General features: G+C 30.8%; 3 protein-coding genes across 3 annotated transcripts in view; 2 read left to right on the top strand and 1 right to left on the bottom strand.

The window, feature by feature from the left end:
- Window positions 1-2,033: 2,033 nt before the first annotated feature.
- Window positions 2,034-4,610, bottom strand: LOC123692904 (vacuolar protein sorting-associated protein VTA1 homolog). The gene is made up of 4 exons (XM_045637767.1): window positions 4,224-4,610; window positions 3,881-4,031; window positions 3,515-3,672; window positions 2,034-2,914 (listed from the first exon to the last, which is right to left on the bottom strand). The coding sequence occupies exons 1-4, from the start codon at window positions 4,402-4,404 to the stop codon at window positions 2,436-2,438; spliced, it is 969 nt and encodes a 322-aa protein (XP_045493723.1). The 5' UTR covers window positions 4,405-4,610; the 3' UTR covers window positions 2,034-2,435.
- Window positions 4,611-4,801: 191 nt separating this feature from the next.
- LOC123692499 (GTP-binding protein Rheb homolog) lies at window positions 4,802-9,495 on the top strand. The gene is made up of 5 exons (XM_045637255.1): window positions 4,802-4,963; window positions 5,044-5,115; window positions 5,239-5,446; window positions 5,765-5,894; window positions 6,044-9,495. The coding sequence occupies exons 1-5, from the start codon at window positions 4,915-4,917 to the stop codon at window positions 6,131-6,133; spliced, it is 549 nt and encodes a 182-aa protein (XP_045493211.1). The 5' UTR covers window positions 4,802-4,914; the 3' UTR covers window positions 6,134-9,495.
- Window positions 9,496-13,622: 4,127 nt separating this feature from the next.
- Window positions 13,623-14,773, top strand: part of LOC123692393 — a 51,222-nt gene continuing 50,071 nt past the window's right edge. Inside the window, exons 1-2 of the mRNA XM_045637132.1 lie at window positions 13,623-13,727; window positions 14,011-14,138. Coding sequence (XP_045493088.1) covers window positions 13,640-13,727; window positions 14,011-14,138 — 216 coding nt within the window. The 5' untranslated portion in view covers window positions 13,623-13,639. The remainder of the gene's footprint in view (window positions 13,728-14,010; window positions 14,139-14,773) is intronic.

Here is a 14,773-nt window from a genome sequence, read left to right as displayed (position 1 = left end):
AAATATTTCAACGCCATCTTTTGCGTATATGCGAGAATAATACCTCAAATCGATGTAGTGGTATGTCATCCGCTATACTAAACGGTTTTTGGTTTTTTATGTGACACTGATTTGAAGTATTCTCATTTGGAAGTTGACGGTGGCTGTGCGACGGCAAACACGTGGTCAGTAATCTTACATTTCTAGGGAAACCATTAGTATATTTCAGTATATCTTTGTATATCTAATGATAATAGATATTATTTCTGCAACCGCAATAGTTATTTTGTAAGATAAATCTAAAACTTGTGAAAAATATAAATGTTTTCTTTTATGTCATACTGGTAAGACATTTGGTCTCAATTCTTGCCAAATTGGCATTGGTTACTAGGGCCCCATGTATTACCTATATGACATTCTTTAGTTTATGTTACAGATTTTATTATAATTTTCAAGGATTATAAGATACTGAGATCTACCAACACCTGGATGAGTCAAATATTGACCTATATGATAGACCTATGGAGTTTCTTGCCGGTTCTTCTCCATAGATACTGCTTTCCGAAAGGGTGGTAAATGTTAATACTGTAATGACGATTTAAAAGTGCTTTTAGAAGAAGTCTAATTGAATAAATAAATGTTTGAGATGAAGATAATCCCCCAAATGATACCGATGAAGCCGCCCAAATACCAGAAAATGATTCTTCTTCCATTCGTCCACTGAGTATGAGTCATGTCAGACAGAATCGTTACTATGTATGTCGTCTTCAGTTGTTGGCAGACCATCTTGGGGACGCACATGACGTGGAGCAAGCATTAGAGGAGGCTGACCGAGAGGATGGATAAGAAATAAGACCTAGGGGTGGACGTGACAATATAAATACACCGCCGCGCCGGTGCAAAATACTTGAACTGGTTATTTCTCACCCTTAAAAATACCTATCTTTGAACCAAGGTACAAAAAATAGACACAGAACAATGGATAGAATCATAAATATTTAGATTCAAGTTTAAAAATATATAATAACTAAAAACACATGTAGTTTTTCTTCATTTTCATAAACTCATTACACTTGGAACTGGGACCCCTTGTAATATATATATGACATAAAGAAAATCCAAGTTTTCCACGAAAGATTTTTTTTACCATTTTTTTGAATATCTATAATTGCATTAGAACAGATACAGCTAATTTTTATTAAAAAAGAAAGAAAAAAAAATCCTGGGTCTCAGGAGGTTAATATACCGATAAAGATATTTTTTCTTATCAGCCAAGATTTACGTCATAAATAGTATGATACATTTTTGAATCGTGTAGGTATACACTGTCTTTAGAATTATAATTGATGTCGACTACAATATCTACACGTTTAAAAAATCTTTTGATAAAATTATAAGGCCATGAGGGTATTTAAAAAAAAACCTGTGTGAACGATTTATGCCTTAGCTAAATAACATATCACTCCGGATAAACAACTCTGTATATTTATATAATTAGAGTTAAATATATATATATACAAGTAACTACATAAAAATTGACAAGAGTATAAATAGTTCTATCACGGTTCGGTTAATAATGTGTTCAGATACTATTAAGTACATAACTTTTTTTACTGAGGGTTGTTACGTATTATACAAAATTTAGTTCCTATAAATAATTTAGAATGTTACCAGTACCCTTAAACCTTTGATGTGCTTGTAGATAAACACGCATTTTCTTCGCGCAATTATTTCTTTTTGTTATAAATTAAACATTTTCATTGTTTGCCGGTCGATAAAAATTCATTTTATATTTCAACAATAAAATGATTTAATAAATTGTCATATTGTTTTATTTAATACATTTTAATGATTAATATAGTACTTAGCATGTTTATTTATTCATCGAAATATGAGGAATAACCTTAATAATATGAACCTATGAGTTTCATGTGCACTTAAAACTAACTCTTCCCCAAAAACTTGTTCACTACCACTGTCGTAGTTTTTAAAAAAAGAGGTACAGGAAAACTTAGTTACTATATAGTTCTATAATGTTAAAAAGAAAGACTGGGTAACTATTAACAGATATATTTATATTATATCTTGCAACAATATATTTACGATTTACATTTAGGTATAGTTAAATTTACGTAATGTTAAATGAAGTGCATAAAAAGTCGTACTTAAAAAAAAATCTCCAATTTTAATATCATTATGAATAGTTTACCAATACCAAAATTATATATTAATATTTATGTAATTTAATGTAAAGCCAGATGCAAATCTACTATACATACCTTTGAGTATTTCTCACTTATGTGAAATTATTTTTCTCATTATAATTTTTTTGACGTTCTTATACTAGCACCTATAATAAAATATCTTAATAAATTTATACAGCAACAAATTCGCAGCGTGAATATTATTAGAACAACGCAGGTGACATGAATTTTTGAAGCATGAAGCATATTATTTCATGCTGGATCACGTCCAGTCTGCAGAAGTTCCAAAGCATTTCTCAAATTGTTGATTGCAGTTTTAATATCTTCATAATTCAGGGCGCTGCTGGCCCATTTGCAATACTTCTGAGCTTTGGCTATCTGTTCTGGGCTGAGTTGGGCGACGAGGTTCGAGTTATCACCATACAGGGTGCTTGGGGGCGTTGGCTGTGGTTGTTGTGATGGGTCGTAGGGAATGAAGCCGCCGGGGTTCGGGTCAGGAGTGTATGGCACTGGTGGAAGTTGGGACGCCGCGCGTAGTGCAGCGTTAGGATCAGGCAGGGAGTTGCTGAAGCTGGTAGGAATTGTGGGTTGAGAAGGATTGTCACTAAAACCGAATTCTTGAGGAAAGCTGGTTGGTGCCGGAGTGGGAGCGGGCGCTGGCGCTGACCCTTCTCCACCTTCAGCTAACGATCCAGTATCGTTTTGTTCTCCTTCACCAGCGAGTGGAGTTGCTAAAGGAAAATAAAATAAAATTTTACGTGACTATTTTTTTGATAATTTTGAACTACACCTTTATTCATATTAATCTACTCTTTTAATTTTTTGTACAATTATTAATTACAGTCAACTTCACACACTTTTCATCTAAATGGCTTACAATTAGTTGAATTAATCAGAGATGATAGACTAGATGGTAAATGTATATTCCATGATTTGATTATCCTCTCTTAAATCCATCTACTAAAAACATAAAAACACATGAAGTTTATTTTATGGTAAGGTAGAACTCATTACTACAAATAAGCGTACCATTCGCGGCTTCATTCACATGATCAAAGAAAGTTGTCAATGTGACATATATTCGTAATAGAGCGCGATCTATCGGAATTTATAACTTTTGTTGTGATTTGAATGTGAATATGTGTGAATCATTCTGGATCTTTCCACAGGAATGGGATCTTTTATCGCAGTGAAAAGTCTTATGTCACTTACTATCCTCAAACACAAACTTCATATCATAAAATTACACTTTTGCAATGGAATAGAATGAAAAATAATGAAGCACACTTTCATATTTCAATAATGTCATATAAGAATAATATATTTCTTACGTGGCTCAGGCATTTCCCCATTCTTCAGAGCGCTGTGTATGTGTGCAGCTCGCCACTTAGCATACTTCCTATTCTGAGCTGCTTCTTCAGTTAACTCACCAAAGGTTGTAAGAACATCATATATCATACCAGCCAGGAAGAATGATTTCACTACATTCCTAAAACAAATCACTAGAATTATAATATAGCATTAGCAAAAAATTAAGTATATATTTAGATGAGGTAAGTATTCTTAATTCTTCTATTCATTTAACTTCAAGCCTTTAAGAATGACGTATGTCATGTAAGGCTTCATTACGAGATTTATCCCTTTTCATGTTACACAAATTACATGTTTAAAAGTGTATCCAAATTCTTATAACTTACTTTCCATAGTTCTGTTCTCTGTCTTGTTTATCAGCAAACAAGAACAATTTAAGTGCATAGTTCTCCAAATGGGCTTGAGCCACTACTTCATTAGATACGGCATCATTATCCTTATTTGTCTTTTTCGCTTCTTCTAACCAATCCATTATAGCTGAAAGCATAAAACAAGTATGAATTATCAAGCAAGTTGATTTAAGACTAATATACAAAACTACGATCTACCTGTCACCCAATTGTATATTTGCATAAATATATTTATGCAGAGTAAACCTAACTAATGTTATATGTTGCCTTTACAAGGCAATTGAATTCATCGCTATTTCAAAACTTATCAATAACTCACCCATGAGAACCTTTGTTTCCTCGGGCGTTTTCTTCGTTGTAAGTTTAAGCCCAACTTGTAAGGCATGCAAACGACACCAATAGGCGATGACGGGATCTCTAGCATCGTGCTCTGATGCAGTTTTTAAGTAATATTGAATACTCTTCAGGCTGGCTGGGCAATCCGGAATGTTTAGAGACATTTTGATGTTTTTTCACCGACTAGGTACCTAGTTCACAAGTTCACAGTATAAAATGAATAACATTCAAATATTTTCAAATTGTATCGTTATTAGGTGTAAAATTTTATCCGAAAAACGGAAAATCTTTATTATTATTATTATGAAGTAATTATGTTTAATTTTGCAGTAAATCACTCATTTCGTTTCGTCATTTGTATTTATAAAATTTTGTTTGACGTATATCAGTGTCACAAACAATTGCTATTTACTACCTTGACATTGACAGCGGAAGATAAAAAATTTGACGAATTCCTCATGATGTGGGAAATAGCCAATAGGACAAGTTTTGTTTTATTTAATCTGTACTTCCAGTATTGATATTTCTGATGGAGTTTTGAACTTTGATGTTTCATGAGTAAATTGCTTTTGCCCAATTGACAGTTCTGACTTCTGATATTTTGTGATTTTGTGAACTTTTGTGGAAGAAAAATTGTATTAAATTAAAGGCTATTGTAAAATCTGTTCACTAAAATGCCGTCGAAGCAAAGGAAAATTGCAATGATGGGCTACAGATCTGTTGGTAATGGCCTGGAATCAACCTATTATTTTTAAGTTTATATTTTTATTATGACGTTATAATTTTTAAAAACACATTTGCAGGAAAATCTTCTCTTATTATACAGTTTGTCGAAGGCCAATTTGTAGATTCGTACGATCCAACAATTGAAAATAGTAAGTAATATTGTTAATTAAACAGAAGAATAATATACTCACTTCTTTGTTATAACTACAAGTAAGTTAACCTTAGAATATGTTACAATTCTTATTGCGATTAATTTGTTGATTTTTTTGTAGCTTTTACAAAGTTCATCCGGTTAAATTCAACAGAGTATGAAGTAAAGTTAGTGGATACAGCTGGTCAGGATGAGTATAGTATATTCCCTCTTCAATACAGTATGGATTATCATGGCTATGTTTTAGTATATTCTATCACATCAAGTAAAAGCTTTCAAATTGTTCAAATAATATATGACAAATTATTAGACATGGTTGGAAAAATACAGTGAGTATTCTTTTTCATTTTATTTATAATACTGGATGTTTATTTTCATTATTATCACAGTACTACTATGTCAACTATCATATAGTTATAAAATTTAAAATTCCATTTTAAAATTATTTGCTAAGCGAGCAAATATCATATTTGATTTTTAGTTTTATTTGTAGATAGTTGAAATGACAGAGGAAGAAAGAAGTAATAAGAACTAAATTTGGATGTTTTATCATCACTTTTATTTTATTCATACAAAACCATGTTTTCATATAATATGTCAAATACTTTTAGTTCTTTCACTGAGGATACTTTTATGAATGTTTTCAGCGTTCCCATAGTACTCGTTGGAAATAAAACAGATCTTCATTTAGAAAGAAAGATCAGTACAGAGGAAGGAAAGAGATTGGCTGAAAAGTGGAATGCTGCATTTGTAGAAACCAGTGCTAAACGGAATGAGGTAAATGCTTCTATTGTGTTTGTTATTTCATGACTGTTTTCATTAAAATCTACAAATAGTTGCATGCTTATACTTTAATTTAAAATTTACAAAATATTAACTCAAAAACGTTAATATTTTAAATATTAATCTGTGATAATTCCTTCCAGTCTGTTACGGATATGTTCCATGCGATGCTCTCTGAAATAGAGAGATCAGATGGGCACATGCCAGAAAAAAGTGGATGTACTATTTGTTAAGAAAGGACACAATCAAAGTGCTTAATGTGATTATATTTTCGTGCACAGCTGTAACAGTACCTATTATATTTAGCAATTAAATTATGTTGTGTTCACTTGTATGTAATGGATATGAACTGTTTAAAGTTTTCTCTTATCAATAAATTTCAGAGTTAAGTAGTAAGTACCGTATGTGGCTAGGTGACTTGTATGTACACAAATATACAATCAGTAAGTATAAAGAGATATTTAAGTAAGACAGTTGAGTAATGCAATATTCAATAAGTTGCCAATTTCAGTGCTCTTGTTTGTTCTTCTAGCTTCTATTCTAAATATGTTTAACAAATTCCACTTAACAGTGGAAATATTGAGAATATTTCGTAAAAGAAGCCCCAATTTTCATTTGAAATAGTTAAGAGCGAAGAAGAGCACTTACTGATGTTATAAATTATAACATTTTAGTTTGTTTGTTTGATAAAACTACTGCAAAATATAAATACTTCAAGGGGCAGTTTCATCCTGGCAAAAAGTGTTAAATAGGCAATGAGCTGATGAACTCACCTTTATAATTTTCTTTTGTGTAAGTTTTGAACATGTATGATTTCACAGCCTTTTTGTTAAATTTTTGATAAAATGTGTATATTCACCCAGCACTACCCACTTAAACACGATTTTGTGTCCCTAAACTTTGTATCACTGTTGTAATTCTTGAATATTTTAGATATCAGAATTATGCAGGTGTAAATAAGTGCAATGTTAATAATAACTCAATTTCTATTAAAATATGTAGATTAAAAAGGTTAATTATCAGTCTAGAAAATAGCCTTCATATTTTTTTTTATTTTCAACTTATAAATTAGCTATGTTGATCCATTATTGTACAAGCAAGCAAGATATAATTAAAAAAAAATATGGTAAAACCAATAACAGTTCAAAAAAATGACAAAATAATTTGTTTTTATGTGGTATTTTCTATTGTTATAAGCATATTAAATATTTATTTGTATCCAATTAGATTTAAGTGTGTATAATAGATATTGTCAGCAAAGATATTAAAGTGTGACTTAAGTTTTTAAATTTTAATCATAATCTGTATGTCATAGGCCAAGCTTGAGAGAGAACTACACTGATAAGAAATATAAATATTTTTTTTATATTATGACTAAATCCATATTTATTTACAATTGAAAAGCTGTTGGGATAAATATAAATATAATTGTATTTTGGCCTTAGTTATATGTACTCACTACTGATTTGGTAAAGAATTTTATCAAAATTATTTTAGAGTTTTCATTACGAGGACGTGTTTGATTGCATTTAGTGAAGTTAGCATACATGAAACCTTATCATAATTGTAAGGTATGAGTTGTTAATCCAACCACCATGATTCAGTTGGATATCTCTTACGACGTACTTTGTATATTATATCATAAGGTTATTCATTTCATAGTGTTAATAGCTTTCTGTGTCGGCTTTTAAAAAAAGTATAGAAATGATCTGTAACTGATCATTCTGGATTTTAACGTCACATTTATACCCATGCTTTATTAAATTATGTTGTTACTGTTTCTATTTAATTAAATTACAATTCCATCGAAATATGGCACTACAATATAATGGTAGGTAATGTATTTTTTACTTTGGTTACCTGTGCAGCTTCAAAAGTTCATTTTTTAAAAAGGGATATTAAATCTAACATACATTTTTTAAATACATGGGTGCACTGTTAATGGAGATTTTCAATGTATATCTAATTATAACTACTAATATAAACACTTGTGTACGTTATTTTTTAAGTCTCGTATTGTGTGTGCAAAACGTGCACATCAAAAATAAAGGGCCATTCATGATGATGAAAGAATAGCACACAATATGGTGGAATCTTTTTATACAGCAATTTTGGTCCATATATGTACTTTGGTTGAGATTTTCCAGTTAATGCATACCTACTTTCTTGAAGATAATGTAAAAAATTTTAGGTAAAACTTACATTGAAAATAATTTTAAAACTCGAATTATTTTACTTAATTTTCCTCTGACAGATTTAAGAATAACTTAAAATTCACTGGGTAAAGCAATGAGATAATGTCTGGCATATTATTGTTGATAAAACGGGTATAGAAAAATTCCTCAGGAGTAGGTTTTCCAACTTAATTTAAGTTGAAATATGATATTTTTTGATGAAGGGGAGCAAAATAAAATCCTTCCACATTATCAATTGATATATTCTGTGAACAAATAGCATTCTTGAGGTTCTAGACATCTCATTTCTTATGAAATCTGTGGATGTACTAGTACTGCAAAAATATTAAATTAACACTGGCCTATTACCATATATTATATTTAAATTTTACAGTTACTAAAAAAAAATTGTATTTGTGATACTGTTTTGTTACAAGAAAACTGGCAAATTAAATATGATAAATGGGTTTAAAATAGATGTTTTATTAATACTTAATAGAATTAAAATTATAATTGTAATTTACACGGTTAATAATTTGAACGTTGTGTTCTGCGTTATGCTAGAATCAAAATGTAGAAAAAGGACTTATTTCTAGGTAAAATAGTTTGTATGAATATTGCGTGATCGGCTGTAGCATAGAATGTAATTATGTAAATATTTTTATTTAAAGCAAAGTAAATGGCACAAATAATAAATTTAGAATTTCAGCAAGTCAAGTCAATAAATATTTTGGAAAAGTGAAGCGTGTGCATATTAGAAATTCCTATCGAGGTAGATGGCGCTGGTGAGCCTCAATTATGTTATTAATTTTGCTCTCGCGTGGACTTACTGCTGTAATAATTATCAAAATAAAATTATTACGTAGGTACTGCTAAAACAGGAGGAAGATCACGATTATAATTAATTCTTTTACTTATATCCTTTTTATTTGGAAAATCAAAACATGTATGGCATCGTAATTTATTTAGGGAATAAGGATAAGACTTACAAAGGTGGATTTAAAACATTTCCACACACCTTCCTCCTCAATTATTTTGTAGGTATTTTCCTAATTTGTACCTAATCTCAGATAAACTAAATATACAATCAAATAAAAAACTTTTTAGTTGATCCGAGTTTATAATTCCCGTGGTCGTTATCGACTCTACTTAAGTCGCTATCTCCTTGTTTAAAAAATAGGATAAAATATGACTCTATCTTGTTCATCGAAAAGTTCTGAATCTACTCTTGTGCGTTACCATACAAGCAAAAATATTAAATTTTTTCAAGTGGTTTGTTTCCATGAGTATGAGAGATGTTTTGTTTTGTATTAAATTACAATTTATTATAAATCACGTTGCAATGTGAATGAACTTAAAATGTGGCTTTAAGTAAAATTGTTTGTCAATAAAGTCGTCACTGGGTTATGTGCATTACAAAATAAGATTGTTTTATTTACGCATAGTTGAAAAAAAAGTATACCTAGTATTTACCTACTAATGTCGATATCATGGCGATACCTACCTATTTTAATGTTTTGACTTGCGCGTGCGCCACGGTAGGTATTTAGGATGTTTCTTGTGAATTTCGCACAGGTAACTTAATCCAGAAGAAAGGTTTTCAAAAAATTTTTTAAACGAAAAAAGCATCTCAAAAAATGAATATATTATCTAACTATTCTTTTTCCATTTATTGCATATTAACTTTATTCATAATATTGACATGAAGAGATAGTTAGAGTGTTTTGATTATATGCCTATATGGTACAAAATAAGTCTCAAGTACTATGTAAGCGATATTATTATGGCGATACCTACCTACCTATTAATTTTACTGTGAATTTTACTTTACATTTTATCGCGTTAGCTTGTTAGTTATGTTCTAATAGTACGGGAGCTAGCAACGTTAAAAAAAAAGTCATTTTAGTATAGTTGGGTTTTTGATATACTGTTTCTCTTGATATTTCGGTTAGAGTCCGGGCTGTCTGGCTGACCGCAGTGGTTGCGTTTATTAGTGCGCATCTTATCTGCACAGGAAAATATCCTTAATTTAAAGTCATTTTTTAACGCGTAATTTTTAATCGTTTGCCTTTAGATAGATCCATCAGACATAATTTTTTTATTGCAAGACGTTTTTTTCGTTGTAAAGTAGGTGCCATACGCAATTTTTATTTCAAAATAACTAAAATGTCATCGAAATAAGTGAAATTACATCAACATGAGTCCGCTTAAAAGGTAAGTAATAACTTTATTATTTATATTATATTATCCTTTTTTAATACTTATATTGAATAATTAGTAAACTAATATTTTTAATAGATGGTTTCATATTTATTACACTTTTGGGTATAAATATGAATTTGATGATATTTGTATTTTCTAGTGCTTGATTTTACGCGAGTATTATACATTTTGAAATTAAAGACTTGGGAAAATAATACAATGAATAAATCGCGTTTAAAATCCGTTAAAAAGTCTTTAATTTCTTGATGAAATTTGGTTTTTATCAAGTTTACATTAACGTCCTATTTGAGGTTCGTTGGGAAAAAGGAGGCGATATGGTAGATTGTTGCAATAAAACTGTAAATAGTAAATGAATATTATATATAGTATAAGTAACACAGTGATTACTTATCCTTCACTGGGACTCATGTTGATGGAATTTCACTTATTTCGATGATATTTTAATTATTTTGAAATAAAAATTGCGTCTGGCACCTATTTAACAACGAAAAAAACGTCTTGCAATAAAAAATGTATCTCTAATGGATCTATCTAAAGGCAAACGATTAAAAATTACGCGTTAAAAAATGACTTTAAATTAAGGATATTTTCCTGTGCAGATAAGATGCGCACTAATAAACGCAACCACTGTGGCCAGCCAGACAGCCTGGACTGTAACCGAAATAGCAAGAGGAACAGCATATCAAAGAACCAACTATACTAAAATGCTCACTTGTCAACGTTGCTACCTCCTAGAATATAAGAGGAATAGAGAAGTCACGTCTCTTTTATAATTATTGTATTCGATTTTTGCTACATAATAATGGATAAGCCTTTCGCCTTTATAATATATACTTATTAGATTAGATGAGAGATTTTAGCTTTCTTTTTCTTTTATTTTGGTTTTCTGCTTTAATTACTTCGCAAATTTGAAGTGGCATTTTCCACGCTTTTTCCGGACATTTTCACGCATTTTCCACGCTTTTTACGGACATTTCCACGCATTTTCCGGGGATTTCCCAGGCATTTTCCGGTTATTTTTCAGGAATTTCCCAGGCATTATCCGAGCATTTCCCAGGCATTTTCCGGATATTTTCCAGGCATTTCCCAGACATTTTCCGGACATTTCTCTGGCATTTTCAAGACATTTTCCACGCATTTCCCAGACATTTTCCGAACATTTCCCAGGCATTTACCGGGAATTTTCCAGGCATTTTCCACACTTTTCCCGGGAAATTTCCGGGCATTTCCCAGGCATTTTCCGGGGATTTTCCGGATATTTTATAGGCATTTTCCGGATATGCCCCGGATATCCCCGGAAAATACTTGGGAAACACCTGGAATACCTAAATATCTGGGAAATGCCAAGATAATATCCGGAAAATGTCTGAGAAATGCCCGGAAAATGTCCGGGAAATGCGTGGAAAATGCCACTTCAAATTTGCGAAGTAAAGCAGAAAACCAAAAAAAGAAAAAGAAAGCTAAAATCTTTCATATTATTAAATGTATATGGGATATTCATATTTCATACTTAATGTATGGGAGGGTTTAAAGGTAATTTTTTTGATATTTCTCGATTTATTTTTAAAAATTTATTACGGCCATTTTACTCATTAAGATAAGTACTTTCGATATCAGTTTAAAGTTTTTTTTTATCTGTAATACTTACGGAAAAATCGCCTGTGCACACTTGACGATTACACCCTGTATATACCTACTTAATATAAAATTCATTGATAAATTATTATAGGTAGTCTGGGAAATTCAAAAATATAAAACGCGACACCATTGGTCAGAGCAAACGCATGAACTATGACGTCATAATGCATAAGGTACCACGTGGTTAGTCCAAGAAGCTTATAACTAATACACTGGAGATTGCACTATGAACGTTGACTTGTCACGGGAAAGTATGACCTTGAATGACGCCTGTATGTTTTTGTCCCTTTCACACCAACTTGCCAAGTTAGGTTAGGTTAGGTTAGTTCAAGAAGCTTATATCTAATACACTGGAGATTGCACTATGAACGTTGACTTGTCACGGGAAGGTATGACCTTGAATGACGCCTGGTTGTTCCTTCATCCCTTTCACACCAACTTTCTAAGTTAGGTGTGAAAGGGACAAAAAACAACCAGGCGTCATTCAAGGTCATACCTTCCCGTGACAAGTCAACGTTCATAGTGCAATCTCCAGTGTATTAATTAAAAGCTTCTTGGGTTAGTTAGGTTTATGAAGGAACATACAGGCGTCATTCAAGGTCATATTTTCCCGTGACAAGTCAACGTTCATAGTGCAATCTCCAGTGTATTAAATATAAGCTTCTTGGGTTAGTTAGGTTTATGAAGGAACATACAGGCGTCATTCAAGGTCATATTTTCTTGTGACAGGTTAGTGTTCATACTGAGGTCTTCAGTGTATTAGATATAAGCTTCTTGGGTGTCATTTTAATCTGCGTCAGTGCTGCCAACGTAGACCTTTTTTAAAAAAATCCATGAATACTATACTACATTGAGCCTTGAGGAAAATTCAGACATTTTGTGCTCTATTGTGCTTGCACACAAGGATTTTGTTATTAAAAATGTAAATAAAAGTAGAAAACAATATCTGATTGACAAATGTACAGATTTTTGCTGTAGTGCTATTTTTCTTCTATTATATTTAAATGAATCAGTTTATAACTATCTTAGGATGTTTATGGGTCATTAAATGTATGTAGCAAAGAATGGTGGAAAATAAACGATTACTTAGTAAAACAACATTTATAATTATTCATCTTTTTAATACATACTGCATATTAATTAAACCGTTTGCTATCACTATCACATCATCTATAATGGGTATAATAATTAATAATATTAATGTTAACACTTTTATTTCAACAATATTATTTAAGTTAACAATATTATTTTGTATTTTTGCAGTTATGCACAACCCAATACTTCTATGTAGGTTTTTGTATTTTTCTATTGAACAATGATGTTCCATAGCGATTTATTAACAATAATTATTATATGAAACGAATATAAAGACGTTGAATCAAAGAAATTTCTAAACTTGTTCCATTAATTTCTTGTTTGTTGTCATGAACTGTGACGTCACTCGAAGCGCGCCAAATGGCCGCGTCGTTTGAATTGTCGATTTGAGTTGGGTTTTATAAAACATTTTTTATATACTTCTAATTACTTTTTGGCTGCGATATTTTTCTCCCTTATATAAAACGTTGTTAACTATCTGATAAAAAAATAACAAAAAATCATGCATATTTCCTATTGTATGTATAATAAGAATTAAAAAATATTTTTGAACGAAGATGACTGTCACTTTGACATTTTATTGTTGTCAACAACAAGTTTATTGTGAAGATGGCGACGACTGGGGTTGGTTTTCGGTGGTTAGATATATTGGAAAAAGAATTCGATAAAGCATGTGTTGGATTAGATACATCATTAGGTAAGCAACTTTTATATATTGTCATAATTTTCTCAACTTAGCTTTAATCTGTCAAGTACATTTTCACAAGAAACACAGCTTCATTTGTGAACTAACTTACAACATAATTCCTTTAGTTTCCTTTCCTTTTCGCTTATTTTTTTTTAATTCATTAAAACTTCTGTCTAAACTTGTCGTATGCACTATCGTAAGGATTTTACACACATTACGTAAACAATAAATGAGCGGTTAGGTCATGGACTATAATCAATAAACATTAAGCCGAAATCGTTATGTTTTACAGTGGAACTGGAAACGGAGGAGCCGGAGACAGTGTTTTCAGCACGACAGAAAATAGCAACACTTAGCTCATGTTTTGCCCAGCTCACACACAAAGCCTTAACAATATTCCAACATAGTGCTAAACTTGAGGTAGGTGTTTCAGGTTAATGTCTTGTTTCGTCATATGTTTAAACATTTTTGCTTATTATTTAGCTATTGATATCGAAACAAGGATATAATACCTATGTCATATAAATAGGTAAGTCATAATTTAATCTTACTTGAAATAGTTATGTGTACTGAATGTATATTATGAAGTATTGAATTATAGTTAGTTGTAAGTTTAAACATTATAGAAGTGTTACAATATTTAGTCTTTCTTCACATGATTAAGACAATTGAGTGACCTGCTGTCGGTACTGGTAACTAGGTAATGAATAAATATTTTTAGGTCTTATGTACAAGGGGTTATGAGAGCCAAATAATTATATTTAAACAATTAAACTTCTAAATAAAAAAAATATGAAATATTATTTTTACATAATCAAAATTCAAAGTAGAACATAACAATAAAAATTCAGATCAAAATCTAATAGGAATAAGTCTTAGTATTATGAAAAAAGTAAATATGAAAATTCTTTCTTTTTATGTATTATAATCTCATCTAATGAATATGATATATTTTCTATATATTAGAGGGTTTTAGAATATTATCCCATGCTTTATAAGGAAATATGAAATTAAATTTATATTTATTAACCAGATATATTCCAATTTGAATTTAA

This window comes from Colias croceus, chromosome 6 (assembly GCF_905220415.1).
Source record: "Colias croceus chromosome 6, ilColCroc2.1".
In the NCBI taxonomy this organism is placed as follows: domain Eukaryota; kingdom Metazoa; phylum Arthropoda; class Insecta; order Lepidoptera; family Pieridae; genus Colias; species Colias croceus.
Note: the sequence above shows the minus strand (reverse complement) of the source record. Positions and strands in the feature narration are given on the sequence as shown.